At 43.0% G+C, this 18,086-nt stretch overlaps 1 protein-coding gene across 1 annotated transcript; it reads left to right on the forward strand.

Annotated features, from left to right (window-relative positions):
• Positions 1–1,070: 1,070 nt before the first annotated feature.
• LOC121749244 (RING-H2 finger protein ATL79-like) lies at positions 1,071–16,919 on the forward strand. The gene is made up of 2 exons (XM_042143831.1): positions 1,071–1,106; positions 16,179–16,919. The coding sequence occupies exons 1-2, from the start codon at positions 1,071–1,073 to the stop codon at positions 16,809–16,811; spliced, it is 669 nt and encodes a 222-aa protein (XP_041999765.1). The 3' UTR covers positions 16,812–16,919.
• Positions 16,920–18,086: the final 1,167 nt, after the last annotated feature.

The following is an 18,086-nucleotide window of genomic DNA, read 5'->3' on the forward strand; positions in this document are numbered from 1 at the left end:
GATTTATTCCTTAAAAGATATTTCCTTATGGAATATGTTTCCTAGTTTGACTAGAATTAGGGCTCTCTAGTTACTTATAAATAGAGGTGCTCCCTCATTGTTAAATTATCCTGAAATTATATAGTGAAATCCCTGGCTTGGCATCGCCCCCAGACGTAGATACACATTGTATCGAACTGGGTAAACAACTTCTTGTGTTCATTCTCTTTCATATTCGTGATTGCCTGTGTTTATTTCCCAACAACTGGTATCAAGAGCCTAGGGTTTAAGAGGCAGAAATCACGATGGGGATCGACGAGAAAATTGCTGTAGAGAAGTTCGATGGATCTGATTTCGGATTTTGGAAGATGCAGATTGAGGATTACCTGTACGGTAAAGATCTTTGGAAGCCTTTAAAAACCAAACCCGAAAAGATGGAACATGAGGAGTGGGAGCTGCTGGACAGAAAAGCGATGAGCGCGATTAGGCTATCGTTGTCCAAGGATGTGGCTTATCACACGACTGCAGCAAAGTCGACAAAGGAGATGATAAAGATCTTGGAGGACATGTATCAGAAACCATCAACGGCAAACAAGGTACATCTGATTAGACGATTGTTTACTTTTAGAATGCAAGAGGGAAAGCTGGTACAACAACATCTCAACGAGTTCAACATGATTACTTCGCAACTGAACTCGGTTAATATAAAATTCGATGATGAAATTCGTGCCCTGATTTTGCTATCGTCTCTGCCTGAGAGTTGGGCTGGCACAGTGACAGCAGTTACTGCTGCAGAGACAAAACTAACAGTTGACAGAGTAAGAGATCTGATGATTGGTGAGGAAGTTCACCGGAGAGAATCAGGATCTTCTACTTCGGGATCAGCACTGAATACAGAACAGAGAGGCAGATCGAAGGGAAAGCAAAATCGTGGAAGATCAAATTCCAGAGGAAGGAGTTAATCCAAGAAGGATTTGGATAAAGTTAAATGCTGGAATTGTGATGAGTTTGGGCATTTTAGAAATCAATGTGAGGCACCGAAGAAGTATAAGAATAAGGATCAGAAGGACAAGAAGACAGCAAACGCTACCATGTCTGATGACGATGGCGAGGCGTTGGTCTTGAGCGTCAGTAGTCCGATGGAATCGTAGGTATTGGATTCTGGGGCGTCGTTTCACTCCTGCAGCAATGTGGAGATAATGGAAGACTACGTTTCTGGTGATTTTGGGAAGGTACATCTGGCTGATGACGAGCCCTTAGATATCGTGGGAAAGGGAAACGTGAAGGTAGTGACGTCCAATGGATCCATAATAAAACTGAATGGAGTCAGACACATTCCTGGATTGCAGAGAAGTTTGATTTCGATTGGGCAGCTTGATGCAGAAGGGTACACCGTGACGTTTGGCTGCAACAATTGGAAGATTACCAAGGGAGCTATGATAGTAGCTCGAGGTAAGAAGGAGGGTACGTTGTATACCACAACTAACTCCAAAGATTGCATTGATACTGCAAGTGAGGCAAATAATGCAGATTTGTGGCACTGTCGTCTTGGCCACATGAGCGAGAAAGGGATGAAGATAATGTGCTCAAGAGGTTTACTGCCTGGCTTGAAAACTGTTGAAGTCGGCCTGTGCGAGGATTGCGTGTTTGGGAAACAGAAAAGGGTGAGTTTCTCAAGAGGAGGCAGAAAATTGAAGACACAAAAGTTGGAGATGGTCCACACTGATCTATGGGGACCAGCACCTGTGAAGTCCCTAGGAGGCTCTGAATATTATATGACTTTCATCGACGACTCTACTCGAAAGCTATGAGTTTATTTTCTGAAGAGTAAATCCTGAAATTATATAGTGAAATCCCTGGCTTGGCATCGCCCCCAGACGTAGATACACATTGTATCGAACTGGGTAAACAACTTCTTGTGTTCATTCTCTTTCATATTCGTGATTGCCTGTGTTTATCCGATGCGTTTGACGCTTTCAGGAAATGGAAAGCCCTTGTTGAAACTGAAACCAGGATGAAGGTGAAGTGTCTAAGATCCGATAATGGAGGAGAATATGAACTTGCAAAGTTCAAGGAATTCTGCGCCGAGAATGGAATCCGCATGGAGAAAACTGTGAAAGGAACTCCACAGCAGAATGGAATCGCAGAGTGCATGAACAGAACGTTGAATGAGCGAGCAAGATGCATGAGGTTGAAAAGTGGATTGCCAAAGAGTTTTTGGGCAGATGCAGTCAACACAGTTGCATTCCTAATTAATAGAGGTCCATCAGTTCCCTTGGAGTTTCGGATACCCGAGGAGGTTTGGACAGGAAAAGAGGTAAATCTATCTTTCCTACGCATCTTTGGTTGTGTTGCTTATGCTCATGTTAGTTCCGTTGAGAGAAGTAAGTTGGATGCTAAATCTATTAAGTGTACGTTCACTGGTTATGGAGGCGATGAGTTCGGTTATAGACTCTGGGATGAGCAGAACCATAAGGTTATTCGCAGTAGAGATGTCATCTTCAATGAACAGGTATTGTACAAGGATAGATTGGAGGCGTCAAGTCCCAGCAGTTCTGAGCCACAAGTGGTCGAGCTAGACATCTCAAACTCGAGTGGGAGCAAGGAGAGTCAGAATGCTGAAAAGGTGCTTGAAGAAGAACCAAACACTCCACCACCGACTATTCCGCTGCCTAAATCGACTAGAGAGCGACGTGCACCTGATAGGTACTCTAATTTCTATTTGTTACTTACTGATGGTGGTGAGCCCGAGTGTTATGCAGAGGCAGGAGAAGGCCCTGATAAACGAAGGTGGAAAATTGCCATGGATGACGAGTTTGCCTCTCTTCTCCTAAATGGCACATGGGAGCTTGTGGAACTTCCTAAAGGGAAAAAGGCATTGCATTGCAAGTGGGTCTATCGAATCAAAGGTGAAGCTGATGGTAGCAAGCGCTACAAGGCTAGGCTGGTTGTCAAGGGATTTGAGCAACGATACGGTATTGATTATACAGATGTGTTCACTCCTGTTGTGAAACTAACTACTATTCGTTTAGTGTTGAGTATGGTAGTTGCAGAAAATCTATTGTTACATCAGATGGATGTAAAGAAGGCATTCCTTCATGGTGATTTGGAGGATGAGTTGTACATGACACAGCCTGAAGGATTCATAGTAAAAGGAATGGAAAACCTTGTATGCAAGTTGAAGAAGAGCTTGTATGGTTTAAAGCAAGCTCCAAAGCAGTGGTACAAGAAGTTTGATGGATTCATGATGGAGATTGGCTATAAAAGATGCTACGCTGACCATTGTTGTTACTACAAGAGGTTTGACAAGAGCTATCTTATTCTGTTATTATATGTTGATGATATGTTGATCGCAGGAGGTGATCAAAAGGAGATGGATAAGTTGAAAAGGCAATTGTCTGAACGATTCTCCATGAAAGATCTTGGAGAGGCTAATCAAATTTTGGGCATGAGAATCGAGTGTGACAAGGCGGCAGGAAAATTGTATTTTTTGCAAGCTGCTTACATTGGTAAGGTTTTGGAAAGATTCAACATGGATAATTCGAAGCCAGTAAGTGTGCCTTTGGGCAGTCACTTTAAGCTGTCGAAGAAGGAGTCGCCGAGTACAAAAGAAGAACGTGCTGAAATGAAGAAAATTCCTTATGCTTCAGCAATTGGCAGTATTATGTATGCAATGGTGTGTACGAGGCCTGATATTGCACAAGCAGTGGGAGTAGTGAGCCGGTTCATGGGTGATCCGGGCAAGCAACATTGGGAAGCAGTTAAATGGATCCTTCGATACTTGAGAGGTACTACATAAAACGTCTTATGTTTCAATGGCAAGAATGTCGAGCTGACAGGTTATGTGGATGCAGACTTGGCGTCCAATGATCTTGATGGAAGAAGAAGCACAACCGGGTATGTATTTACTTATGGTGGTACTGCTATTTCATGGACTTCTAAGTTGCAGAAGACTGTTGCTTTGTCTACTACGGAGGCTGAATATGTAGCTGCGACAGAGGCAAGCAAGGAGATGGTGTGGTTACAGAGTTTCTTAGATGAACTTGGGAAGGAGAACAAGAGTAGCATACTCTACAGTGATAGTCAGAGTGCTATTTTCTTGGCGAAGAATCCAGCGTTTCATTCTAGGACAAAGCATGTGGAGTTGAAGTATCATTACATCCGACACCTAATGGAGATGAAAATCCTGCAACTTGTGAAGATACTTGGAAGTGAGAATCCTGCAGACATGTTTACTAAGGTGGTGACCTTAGAGAAATTGAAGCTATGCATAGCTTCAATTGGCCTTGGAACTTGAAGAGAAGGTTAGGCGATGCTAAGCGGATGAAGGGATGAGATCACGAGGAAATGGTTGTTTAGGAGTTGTTAGTCTCCAAGTGGGAGATTGTTAATTATGGAGCCTAAAATATCTCCTACCATGTTTAGGATTTGTTTCCTTGAAGTATATTTCCTTGTGATAGATTTATTCCTTAAAAGATATTTCCTTATGGAATATGTTTCCTAGTTTGACTAGAATTAGGGCTCTCTAGTTACTTATAAATAGAGGTGCTCCCTGATTGTTAAATCATCCTGAAATTATATAGTGAAATCCCTGGCTTGGCATCGCCCCCAGACGTAGATACACATTGTATCGAACTGGGTAAACAACTTCTTGTTTTCATTCTCTTTCATATTCGTGATTGCCTGTGTTTATTTCCCAACACAGCGCACTTCTTGTTTGAACATACACCATGTACCCGCATCAACCCTAAATGATTCAATCTCATGATTTTTGGGCAAACTGAAGATAGGTTGGCAAACATATCAATCAATCTCTGGGATTAAAATAACAAGCTATCCAGATATAAACCAATTAAATCAAATCAATCAACTTTTCTCAATCGAATGGTCTCCTCTATCGCGGCAATCTTCTAAATCAAATCAATCAACTTTTCTCAATCGAATGGTCTCCTCTATCGCGGCAATCATCATTGGGAGGAAGATGAGGAGGATCTGTCTGTTATAAATGGTGTTTCTTTTATGTTAAAGTAAGGGTCAAAGAATTTTCCTAAACATGATGATGACTCCTTTTGAAATTATGAAGATAGACCCCCACTAAATATTGATCAGATGAAAAGATAATATGAGCCTATTGACCCCTCTACTTGATGTTCAAATTATTTGTAAAACTAGAAAAAATCACCTAAAAAAAGTACTACTACAGAGATTTATAGTGTTAAAAATCTTGTGAGTTAGTACTCTTCTTATTTCAAGCAATGATTAATTAATTATCGTCATATTCTCCATAGAATATTAGATAAGCTAAATACACATTATAGAGAAGATCGGTATATGCATAATAATTCTCTTCTCTTTCAAGATAAATTCAAATACGAATATGATGGGATACGAACTAAACAACTAAACAATAATTGCGAGCCCAATAGCAGTGACGGCCCATCAGCCCAAAACCCAAGGAAGAGTATCAGTTCGGCACAACCAAAGAGTTCGGTCACAGCCTATAGCTCGGTAAAAGCCGACCAATCGAGCTCAACTCTCAGATCGGCAAAAGCTGATCGGCAAAGTTCAGCAGTTCGGTCTCAGTATTCGACCGAACAAGGAGATAGTAACCCAAGGAAGAGTATCAGTTCGGCACAACCAAAGAGTTCGGTCACAGCCTATAGCTCGGTAAAAGCCGACCAATCGAGCTCAACTCTCAGATCAGCAAAAGCTGATCGGCAAAGTTCAGCAGTTCGGTCTCAGTATTCGACCGAACAAGGAGATAGTGGACCCATGCAGGATCTCCACGACCTCCATTACACCCACGATCTATTTAGTGGTATTAAGCAGTTATCAACCCCCCTACCAGGGCTGCAAACCACGATCTTAGTTCGAATGTATAAATAGAACTTAGATCAGATAGACCAAGGTTAAGTTCTCTAGATCCTGAATCTCATATAGCAAAATCAGTATTGTAATCTGTAAGCGAGATCAAGCAATACAAATTTGCCCTCTATTCTTCCCGTGGACGTAGATTTACCTCAGTAAATCGAACCACGTAATTCTCAGTGTTGTGATCTTCATTTATTACTTGCATTTATTCCCATCAAAAATTCGCTAAATCATCACTGGCGCCGTCTGTGGGAAACAGAGAACCAAAACTGTGATAAAAGCGAGTTTTTGATCCTCTTCCACCAAAAAATGCGTACCAGATCACATAATACCCATACTTCCGTCCGTGATGAACGTGAGGAAGCTAGTCCAGCCCGTAGGTCTGGAAAACAGCCTCGGGAGAAATCTGCCTCCAGTTCTCACGGTGAAAGAACAAACCACTCAAAAAGTCATCGCACCGAGCCTCCCCAGCAGCTCGAGTTGAATGAGGCTGTCAAGTTGTTCTTGGCTGAGAAGCAGGATGAGTTCTTAACATTCCTGCAAAAGAGCCAGAAGCCGGAGAAGAAAACGGCGGATTCTCCCTCCCCCTCCAGACATGAAAGTCACTACCGCAGTAGTGTCGTATCTTCCAGGAGAAAGAATCCTCACCACCGATATGTTCCTTCTCCTCATTGTTACCGAAATCACAGGAGAACTCCATCTCCACCATACCGTAGAGATGTCGGATTCGCTATGTATGGAGCGCTGAAGACTCCATTTTCGGATGATATCACCAGAACTCCGTTGCCACAGAATTACCGAACTCCGTCAGTGACTTATGACGGGTTAGTGGATCCTCATGATTTCCTGGGACGCTATCAGTATAATATGGCGAACCAAGGTCTCAATGAGGTTCATATGTGTAAGCTGTTTCCCGAGCTGCTCATCGGGAACGCAAGAAGGTGGTTTGATAGCCTCCCTCAAGGCAGCATTAGATCTTACAGAGATCTAATGGATGCTTTTCATAGGAGGTTCTTCCAGAAAGCTAAAACCCGAATCACTTCGGCTCAGCTGCTTTCTATACGTCAAGGTCGCGATGAAAAGATTAGCGACTTCATGACAAGATTCCACAAGGAATGCCTACAAGTAGATGATCTCAATGATCTACTTGTCATTTCGGCATTCCAAAATGGAATTCTGCCAGGAGCTCTCTACAGAAAGCTCGTTGAATGCAGTCCGCAAACAGCTCAAGAGATGTGGGACATTGCGGACCAGTTTTCTCGTGCTGATGAGGCAGACCGTCGAAAACGGTCTTTAGACAGCTCTTCCAGAGGAGACAAGAGGAAGCCCGATCATAGCGATCAGGGACATCCTCGCCGAACTCCTTTTGAAAGAATTCAAAGGGCACCGGTACAAGACAGATTGGGACCACGTCTCAATCCTGAGAAACCACCCGCTCAGTTCGTACCATTGAACAAGCCGAGAGCGGAAATTTTCGAACTGCATTCTGATATGTTCGAAAAACCAAAGCCGATGACGAAATCGGCCACGCGCCGAAGTCAGGATAAATATTGCTCCTTCCATCAAGACCACGGTCACGATACCGAGGAGTGCCGAAATTTGGCAGCAGATATTGATGTTCTTGTGAAAGCAGGGACGTTAAAAAAATTCCAAAGCAAGCCGCCGAAAAAGAATAAGAAACAGAGAAGTGCGAACTGCGCTCCTCAGGATCCTAAAATGCAACAGGATCCCGAAGACGATGACGAGCCGCAATATGATGGAGTAATCCAGACTATTGACGCTCTCCCAGCCGGGAAGACTAAATCGTCTCTAAAATCAGAGCGCAGAGGCTTCAATCGAGAGGAGCCAACACATAAAAGGCTGAAGAAGGAGGAAGTAATTACATTTTCAGATGCAGATCCCGTCCCGGCCATTTCTCCTCATCAAGACGCTATTGTCATTCAAGCTGGAGTGGCAAACAAACTGATCCACAGAGTGTTTGTGGATACAGGAGCGTCGGTTAGCATTCTTTTTAAAGAATGTTTTGATAAACTGGAAGTGGATCCAGCTCGGCTCAGTCCGGCCCCACTTCCTCTGAAAAGTTTCGCCCAGGAGGACACCCGCCCTGAAGGTATTATCAGCCTTCCGATTACGGTAGGAAGAGCGCCTACTAGCTCCAGTACGATGATCGAGTTTTTTGTGGTAAAAGCTCGATCCCCGTATAACATTATACTGGGAAGAGACTGGCTCAACACAGTTCGGGCCATTTGCTCTACTTATCACCTCACAATCAAGATCCCCACTAAAGAAGGGATAGCAGTCATCCGAGGTGATCAAAAGAGAGCAAAAGAATGTTTGCAGATTGCGCTTAAAAGTGCCGAACAATCAGATCGGCACCATCAAGCATAGCAATCACAGCAGCCGGAGTCAGAGGCAGGCGAAATGAACGAAGTCACACCGGAGCCGAACTCGATGAAAGTTCAGTTATACGAAGATGATCCATCCAGAACGGTCAAGATCGGTTTCGCGGGAACACCTCTACTCCGGGAAAAGACCATCCAGCTCCTCAAAGAGTACAAAGATGTCTTTGCGTGGTCTCCGTTGGACATGACTGGAGTGTCTCCCGAGGTAATTACACATCGGTTAAATATTGATCCTTCAGTCCGGCCTATAAAACAGAAGCAAAGACTCTTTGCGGCAGAAAGAAATCAAGTCATCCATGACGAAGTCCGCCAATTACTGAAAGCGGATGTATTATTTGAAGTAAAATATTCTTCTTGGGTGGCCAATCCTGTGATGATCAAGAAAAAAGAAGGAGGATGGCGGATGTGCATAGATTTTACGGATCTAAATAAGCACTGTCCTAAAGATTGCTACCCCCCTTCCCAACATAGATAAAAAAGTAGAAGCTCTGATAGGCTTCGAAATTTTCTGTTTTCTTGATTTGTATAAAGGATACCACCAAGTTTTAATGGATGAGAATGATGCTTCAAAAACGGCTTTCATTACTGACTTCGGTATTTTTGCTTATAAAAATATGCCATTTGGTTTAAAGAATGCCGGAGCCACATATCAAAGGATGGTAGATAAGCTATTTCGGCACCTGATCGGAAAAGAGGTTGAAGTATATGTTGACGACATAGTTGTTAAAAGCAGAAGCACTTCGGAGTACGAAAACAATCTCAAATCCACTCTCGACGTGCTCAAAAAAGCCAACCTCAAACTCAATCCCCAAAAATGTACCTTTTTGGTAGATTCGGGAAAATTTCTGGGTTGTTGGGTTTCAAAGGAAGGACTCAAGGCAAATCCCCTAAAGGTTCAAGTTGTTCAGAACATGGCAATGCCGAAGTCCATCCATGATGTGCAAAGGCTAACTGGATGTCTAGCCGCACTGAATAGATTCCTTTCCCAAGCAGCCGAAAAGCAAATGCCGTTCTTCAATGTTTTGAAGAAGGCACCAAAGTTTGAGTGGGGAGCCGAACAGAAAAAGGCTTTTGACGAACTCAAAAGTTATTTAACCGAACTGCCTACTCTCTCTGCTCCAACAGATGCCGAAGTGATATTCTTATATTTAGCAGCATCAGATCAAACCATTAGCGCGGTGCTTGTACGAGAAGAAGGCCTAAAACAGCGTCCTATCTACTTTACAAGCCGAGCATTAAGAGGTCCCGAAACAAGGTATCAACCTCTGGAAAAAATTGCTCTGGCATTAGTAAATGCAGCAAGGAGACTGCGGCCATATTTCTATGCTCACAAAGTATGCGTCTTAACCGATCTTCCACTTCGGCAAGTTTTGACTAAGCCAGAAGCATCAGGCAGAATTGCCAAGTGGGCCATAGAGTTGGGAGAACATTCAATAGAATATCTACCTCGGAAAGCCATCAAGGGACAAGCCTTGGAAGATTTTCTTGTAGAGGCAAAGTTCGATCAGGCAATCCCTATTATTGCCGAACAGAAAAATCCTACCAATGATGAACTAACACAGCCCCAGAAACCCGAAGTAGAGCCTCCGGACTTTTGGATTGGATTCGTAGATGGAGCTTCGAATAAGACAGGAAGTGGAGCTGGTATTCTACTTATCGCTCCCGACGGACACGAAGTAACTTATTCACTTCGGTTCTTATTCCCAACCACTAATAACGAAGCCGAATACGAAGCCCTTCTTGCCGGACTTCAGTTAGCGCAACGTCTACTTGTCAAATCTCTCAAAATCCATTGTGATTCACAAGTCATAGTGAATCACATGCTGGGTACAAGTGAAGCCCGTGGTGAAAGGATGAAAAAATACTTGGACAAAGCGCAAAGTATTAGCCGAAATTTCTCTTATTTTCGGATAATCCGCATTCCCAGAGCGGGAAATAGCCGAGCAGATACTTTAAGTAAGTTGGCCTCATATCCGAGCTCAAAGGTGGAGGAATTACCGCACAGAAGCATTGATGAAGCTGAAGTACACTCAGTAACCAGTTCACCAAACTGGATGACGCCAATATTAAAGTATCTAGATCAAGGACAACTGCCCGAGGATAAGAGAGAAGCAAGGAAAATCACATGCCGAGCACGTCGGTATGAACTTCATGAAGGAGTCTTATATAGAAAGTCCTACCTTCAACCGTTATTGCGATGTGTAGGACCAGAAGAGACGGATTACATCCTTAGAGAAGTTCATGAAGGATCTTGCGGTAGCCACATCGGAGCTAGAGCATTAGCTAAAAAAGTTCTGAGATGGGGATATTATTGGCCAACTTTGGTACAAGAAGCAGTACAGCTAGTTAAGAAATGTACGAAATGCCAAATCCATGCAAATATCCCAAGGACGCCGCAGACTGATCTATGTGCTATGCAAAGCCCTTGGCCTTTTATGCAATGGGGCATAGACATAGTAGGACCACTACCACAAGCTCCCCGGCAAATGAAATTCTTGATCGTTGCCGTGGATTACTTCACAAAGTGGGTGGAGGCTGAACCATTAGCTACGATAACAAGCTCAAAGGCATTAGATTTTGTCTGGAAGAACATAGTTTGCCGATTTGGCATACCCCATATCCTCATTTCAGATAATGGGACTCAGTTTACTGACAAAACATTCAAGAATTGGTGCCAAGAGTTGAATATTCAACAGCGGTTCACTTCAGTCTCTCACCCACAAGCAAACGGACAAACGAAAGTAACAAACCGTACTTTGGTGAAAGGGTTAAAAACTCGGTTAGAACGAGCCAAAGGACAATGGGTAGAAAATCTTCCTCAAGTCCTATGGTCTTACCGAACTACACCAAAAACTTCCAACGGTGAAACTCCGTACAGTCTAGTGTACGGCACTGAAGCCGTAATTCCGGTTGAGATCGGCATACCCAGCCCCCGAACTCTTAATTTCTCAACAGAACTGAATGGCGACGGACTGAGAGCCGAACTAGATCTTGCCGAAGAAAGAAGAGAATTGGCCTTCATAAAAGAAGCCAAGTACAAGGAGCAAGTAACCCGGTATTATAACCAAAGGGTGAAAAAGCTGCAGTTTCAAGTGGGAGATCTCGTATTGAGAAACAATGAAGTAAGCCGAGCAGAAAAGCTGGGCAAACTTGAACCCACATGGGAAGGTCCGTATCGGGTGTCAGAAGTCCTGGGAAAAGGGTCTTATAAATTAACTCACATGTCAGGAGAACAAGTACCCCGAACATGGCATATTTCCAACCTCAAGAAGTTCTATTTGTAAGAGACAAGGTCCGGTCAGTCTTGTGTCTAGTTCGGTCCTAGGGTTATGTGCTTTCATATTTTTATTGTGTCTAGTTCGGTCCTAGGGTTATTGTTCGTTTTTTAAAAGATTAAAATCTTTTTCGTCCTTTTTATTTGTCTCTCTATGTGCGTTTTGTCTCTTATAAAAGTTACTGAGGTATATTGCTCCTTAAAGGCTGATCCCCTTTTTTTAGAGCATGTATTAAAGACAATTGTGAGTCCAAGCTTCTAAGGAAGATACAAGATTCCACAATTCAGCTTAAGAAACAAGCAATTCGTCTGAAACGAACTGCAATAAGCCGAAAACCACTCCGGTTAACTACGGAAAGTCCAATCCAAGCGATAAAACTCGCCAAATAAGGACACTAACTAAGTCCGGTCAAAGAAGAGTTTACTTCATAAGACCGAGGACGAGTAAAGACAATTGTGGGTCCAAGCTTCTAAGGAAGATACAAGATTCCACAATTCAGCTTAAGAAACAAGCAATTCGTCTGAAACGAACTGCAATAAGCCGAAAACCACTTCGGTTAACTAGGGAAAGTCCAATCCAAGCGATAAAACTCGCCAAATAAGGACACTAACTAAGTCCGGTCAAAGAAGAGTTTACTTCATAAGACCGAGGACGAGTACAATAAATGAAATAAAAAATCGCTGAACTGTAAATACGCAGTGATAGAAGCGAAATGAAAAAATTTCATTTACTAAGTCTTGTTGGGCATACAATTCCGCTGCCCTACGAGAATGCGTTACACCATTACAAAGGACTATTCTACTGTCTACGATTGCTAAAGTTGAGCCACCTATCCGAAAAATCCTCATGATGCTGAGTTCGGGCGTTCCGAGCAGTTGAAGAATAAGTAGGTGGACGAGATGCTCTGATCGACCTACCGCCTCTTCCCTGAGTCCGGGAAGTTCTAGCACCTCGGCGGCGAAGAGTCTCTTCACTAAGCATTCGCTGATCTTGCTCACTCATATTCACAACTCCTCTACGAACTTCAGGGCGTTCTTGTCTTGACGTTTCCGGTTGCTCCTGAGTCCGTTGTTGATTTGGAGTAGAATTTTGAGTAAGTGGATTAGAGGTTTGAGTTGGAGTGTGAGCATCTGTTAGCGGGAAACGGCTAAGGAATCTCTCGATTGAGGGACGCCGGGAAAGAATGATGTCGTACAGAGAAGCCAAGCGCCGCAATGATTTCACAACTTGTTGGCAAGCCGAGCTCTCCAGCACATTGTTCTTCCGGAGTACATGAAGCTTCTCCCACAGTTCATCAACTTGATTCTGAACTTCAGATATAGTCATTCCCCCGCGCCCGCAGATGAAATCTTCATATGCAGTCCTCTCAGCGATGACAGTATTCAGCTCGGCCTCCAGATCTTTCTTTATGGACTCTAAGTCCTTATTGTTGGACTCCAGCTCCACTAAACGAGCCAAGAGTTCATCATACTTCATCTGGTCATCTATAGCTTTTTTCTCAGCTTCATTTAAAGCCAAAGAGTATAGCCGCTTCCAGTGAAGTACCTCCAGCTCCTTAGAGTTAAGAATACGAAGCAGCTATGTCAGTTCGGCATTTCAGTTTACCGAGCAGGCAGTAAACCACAATAGGAGTAAAAGAGATTAAGAAGAGCTATAAGGAAGACACGAGTGTAGAAAGAAGATTTTTTTTCATTCACAAAGAAAATTTACACAAGGAGGGCTTCAAGGCCATTTTACAAATAGAAAGAAAGAAACTAAACTAAGAGAAGGGAGACGAAATCATACTCCGCCAGTTTCGTCTCCGGCTTCTCTGTGGGTTTCAGCTTCTTTCTCCTTGTCGACCTCGGTCTCAGCCTCGGCCTCCCTCCTCCCTCCCTCCTGCTCGGCGCCCCCATCGCCGATCTGCTGCACCTCTTGCTCGGCGTGCCCGTCGCCGGTCTGCTGATCCTTCTGCTCGGTCTCCTTGCCGGCCTCATTTTCCTGCTCACCCTCTTCTTTGAAAATTGAAGCGGGTGAAACAGGCCCCAAGGAGGCAAAGATGGCCTCCATGTTCTCGTCACGGTCAGCACGGCAATTACGGACTCGTTCAGCAGAAAGCAGGACCGATGAAGACGCAAGCTCCTCAAGGAGCGGCAGACTCTGGAGACGCGCTGCAATCTCTCGGCCATACAGCGGCAAGACGACTTCGGGTTCCTGCTCAACATTATCGGTCATCAATTTCAGCAGATCACCGATAAGGGCCGAAAATTGATTGCTCAAAAAGAGTTTCTCCGTGTAAACACGGAGAGCCTCCCCCTGAGCAACCACGGCAGCCGCCTCCTTCTGTTTCGACCGCTCTCCCTGGATGATGAGCTGGTCTTTGGCACGCTGGGCTTCATCCTGAGCCGAGATCATAGCGGCCCTTGCCCTCTCAAAGTCTGCCCGAGCCTGTTCGGCCTGGTGACGAGCAGCATTCAAATTCCTCTGCATCTCATCATAATCGCTGGACGCTTTAGAGAGTTCAACTGTGACGAGTTTGCAGAGCATATTGTTCCTCTGAAAATGGAAAAAAGGAAAAAGTCAACAGAGGGGCCACAAAAAAATATAGGAAAGAAGCAAAGCCAGAAAATCAAGAAGAAAATTCACCTCTACAAAGTCCTTTGGCCATAAAAAGGGCTCAGAGATATGTTCCGAAGTGGCCGTAACCACTCCTGATCCATAACCCCCCTGGACAATGTCTCTCTCTGGCGCTTTTGGGGGTTTCTGAGTCTTCGCCTTCCCCCTTGCCGAGGTCGATCCCGGCTTTTTTGGATCCGAAGACTGACTCGAAGAGGTCTTCTGCCTCTTCGGATTCTTCTCGGCATCAGACGCCGAGCTGGTGTTTTTCTGTTTCTCCGGCTCCTTTGATTCGGAGGATTTGCGACCAAGCCTGCTTAGCATGTTCACTGCCAAAAAGCAAGAAAACAAAGTTAGTTTTCGCCGCTAAAGCAGTAAAGCATAAAAAAGAAATCCTCACCCTCAGTCTCTTCGTCCGAAGACGAGGAGTCGAACACGAAGTCACCCTTGACGAGCTCAGATTCCAAATACTGTTTCCTAATCATGGGAATCTTATTGAGCCCGCCCTCGAGCTCGTCCAACGGTTCTACCTGAGGATGAGGAATTACGGACTTCGGCCCTCTCCAGGAAAAGTCCGGAGCCGCTGTCCTATTGTAAAAAAAGAAGCGATTTTTCCACATCGGCCATTTGGTTTTACAGAAGGCTCTAAAGGGCTGTAAAGGGATCAAGTAAAACCAGGATCCCTTTCTCTTAAACTGAAAGAAATTAAGGATTGCCCTCAGAGACAGATCCTTTTCTAGTCTACGCAGCTCGGCAGCAAAGGCCGATAAGTGCCTCCAAGAATTTGGAGTCACCTGACCTAAAGGAAGTTGGAAAAAATCAAGAAGCTCTACAAAGGCGGGGGAAGAGGGAAACGAAGCCCGCATTCTAAGCAGGCTTCGTAAACGGTGGCATAACCCTCCGGCGGCGAGTTAGCCCTATGAGTGTCGTCGGGAATCACCACTAACCCCCCAGGAAGAAAATATTTTCTGTGTAAGGATATCACAGTATCCTTACTCAAAATGCTGTGAAAATATTCTACCGTCTTCTCCCCGGACTTTTTCCGGCCAGAAGATCCCTTACCCCCCTTCCTACCACTACCTGATTCAGAAACAGTTTCAGAAGAAGAAGACATGATTCTTACTCTTTGATGGTCGAAAGTCTCTGAAGAAATTCTTGAAGAAGCGGAAGAAAATTTTACGAAAAAGAGAGAGAGAATGCAGAAGAAATAATCGCAAAAGTATTCCAATGATGAAGAAAGGAAATATTTTTCAAATTCGTCGCACCGTTTCAAATCCCACTTTTTCTGGATTCTCTGGCCGGATTTGCTGTCACATTTAATGCAGACACGTGCAGAGCACGTCCCCTGACGTCAGCCTCCCCCTTACACTTATCCAAAATGCCGAAGTGATTCACTTCGCTTTTCGGGGGGGGGTGGTGATGGGATACGAACTAAACAACTAAACAATAATTGCGAGCCCAATAGCAGTGACGGCCCATCAGCCCAAAACCCAAGGAAGAGTATCAGTTCGGCACAACCAAAGAGTTCGGTCACAGCCTATAGCTCGGTAAAAGCCGACCAATCGAGCTCAACTCTCAGATCGGCAAAAGCTGATCGGCAAAGTTCAGCAGTTCGGTCTCAGTATTCGACCGAACAAGGAGATAGTGGACCCATGCAGGATCTCCACGACCTCCATTACACCCACGATCTATTTAGTGGTATTAAGCAGTTATCAACCCCCCTACCAGGGCTGCAAACCACGATCTTAGTTCGAATGTATAAATAAAACTTAGATCAGATAGACCAAGGTTAAGTTCTCTAGATCCTGAATCTCATATAGCAAAATCAGTATTGTAATCTGTAAGCGAGATCAAGCAATACAAATTTGCCCTCTATTCTTCCCGTGGACGTAGATTTACCTCAGTAAATCGAACCACGTAATTCTCAGTGTTGTGATCTTCATTTATTACTTGCATTTATTCCCATCAAAAATTCGCTAAATCATCAGAATACGTGACACTAAGGGATCAAATCAATCATTTTCTTCGTGATAAGAGGATAAGTATAATAAAACAGCATCTCTATAATTCATCACAAATTTCACAATCACTCAATCCCCCAAAATTCAGATACTTCCTTCGCATAAAACAGCATAGTACGGAAAAGAGAGTAAATAGCAGTTCAGCTAGAAGATCCAACTCAGAAGCCAAATCGAGAGAGAAGATTAGATCGTTACCATCTCAGTCGCCGGTAGCCGCCGCGACGGCGACGGCAGAATTCCGCATCCACCTATCGCCACCGCCGCCAACTAAATGCGGTGTCCAGAATTGCCAATGGCAGCCGTACTCCAATTCCGGAGATTTCAAGGCAAACACGGCCTTAGTCATCGTCTTCCTCTTCTGCACCCTAATCTGCGGTTTGGCGATCAACTTCGCCATCAAACACATGTGCAAGCGGCAGCGCCGAATCCAGTCGCCGGAGACTGTGAGCGCGGATACGGAGAAGGTGATCCAGGTTCCGTCTTTGATTTACTCGGAGGGGATGCAGCTCGCGGCGGCGGAGGAGTGCGCGATTTGCTTGTCGGAGTTCGCAATTGGGGAGAGAATTAGGATTCTGGAGAAGTGCAGCCATGGCTTCCATGTGCAGTGCATAGAGAGGTGGCTGATTTCGTGCTCTTCATGCCCGATTTGCCGTGCGTATTCACGGTAAAATTGAGCTCGTTGCCGCCATGATTTGAACACTCTGAATGAATATTTACTGTTGAGTTTTTTTAGTAATTATTAAAGCACTTTAATGTGATCGTGAAATATTTTTAAATACGAGGAGTACTACTACTAGTTAATTTTTAAAACAAAACCATTTTTTAAAATATATATGCAAGAAAATTAAATATGTACATATTTTTATTATAATTAAAGTTTGAGTCAAGTATTAAATTTATTATTCACCTATCAATTAAAATAGTCGTTGCCGATTGTATGAAATTATAATAACTTCAAATACAACAAAAACAAACTATCATGTTATATTAAGAAAAATACACATAACAAGTTTAACTTAACCTCCAAAAGCCAAAAGTTTTGAGTTTGATCATCACCCAGTATGTGTTGAAGAATTTATTAAATTGAGTTCGAATTGTTTGGATGACTTATTTGTTAAATTAGTTTTATCATATTTCTAGTATTGTATTTTTTTATTTATAAACACTAGATAAGCACTATTTTAAACTAAACAAACAGTGTGGGTGGCTTTATCATATTTCAATGTTCGGGTGACTTATTTGCTAAATTAATTTTATAGATTTAAATATCTATATTATTATTAAGAGTAGATTTACGCATCAAATCTATACTTGATGCGTATTGTACGTCACTATAACTCTGTAAGAAATCTATAGCATTAGAACCTTGATGCGTAGGTATATATATCACTGCAACTCTATAAGAAATCTATAGCATACCACGGTGGACAGCTAATATGATATGCCCTACCAATAAAATTTTGACAACTAGATATATACATGGACCACATCTCTACCTATAAACACACATGGCTACTATGTAGAAATTTTGCATGTCCCTTTATATAACACATATACCTCTATATACACACATTAAATTACGTTATGTTTAATGCACTTAAATCTTTCACATTAAATATTGACTGTGGAGAAAAATTTACAGAAAAATTTATATACGTAGTTATCACCAATTTACATTGTGGGGGAAGTATATTTTTTATTGCTAGCATTGCATATAAGAGTAATATTTAATGGCATTGTTTTTTTCTTATTGCTTGCATTTTTCACAATAAATTATCTATATAATGTATGATTATACAGTATAATTCTTATTTTATTTTTCCATGGCACGTTAATTTGGTAATATTTATATTCTATGCTAAAATATAAAGATAATTAATAAAATTAAACTGACCAAAAACTATTTTAATTATATTAAATATTCGTTCGTATACCATAAAATA

This window comes from Salvia splendens, chromosome 9 (genome assembly GCF_004379255.2).
Source record: "Salvia splendens isolate huo1 chromosome 9, SspV2, whole genome shotgun sequence".
Classification (NCBI taxonomy): domain Eukaryota; kingdom Viridiplantae; phylum Streptophyta; class Magnoliopsida; order Lamiales; family Lamiaceae; genus Salvia; species Salvia splendens.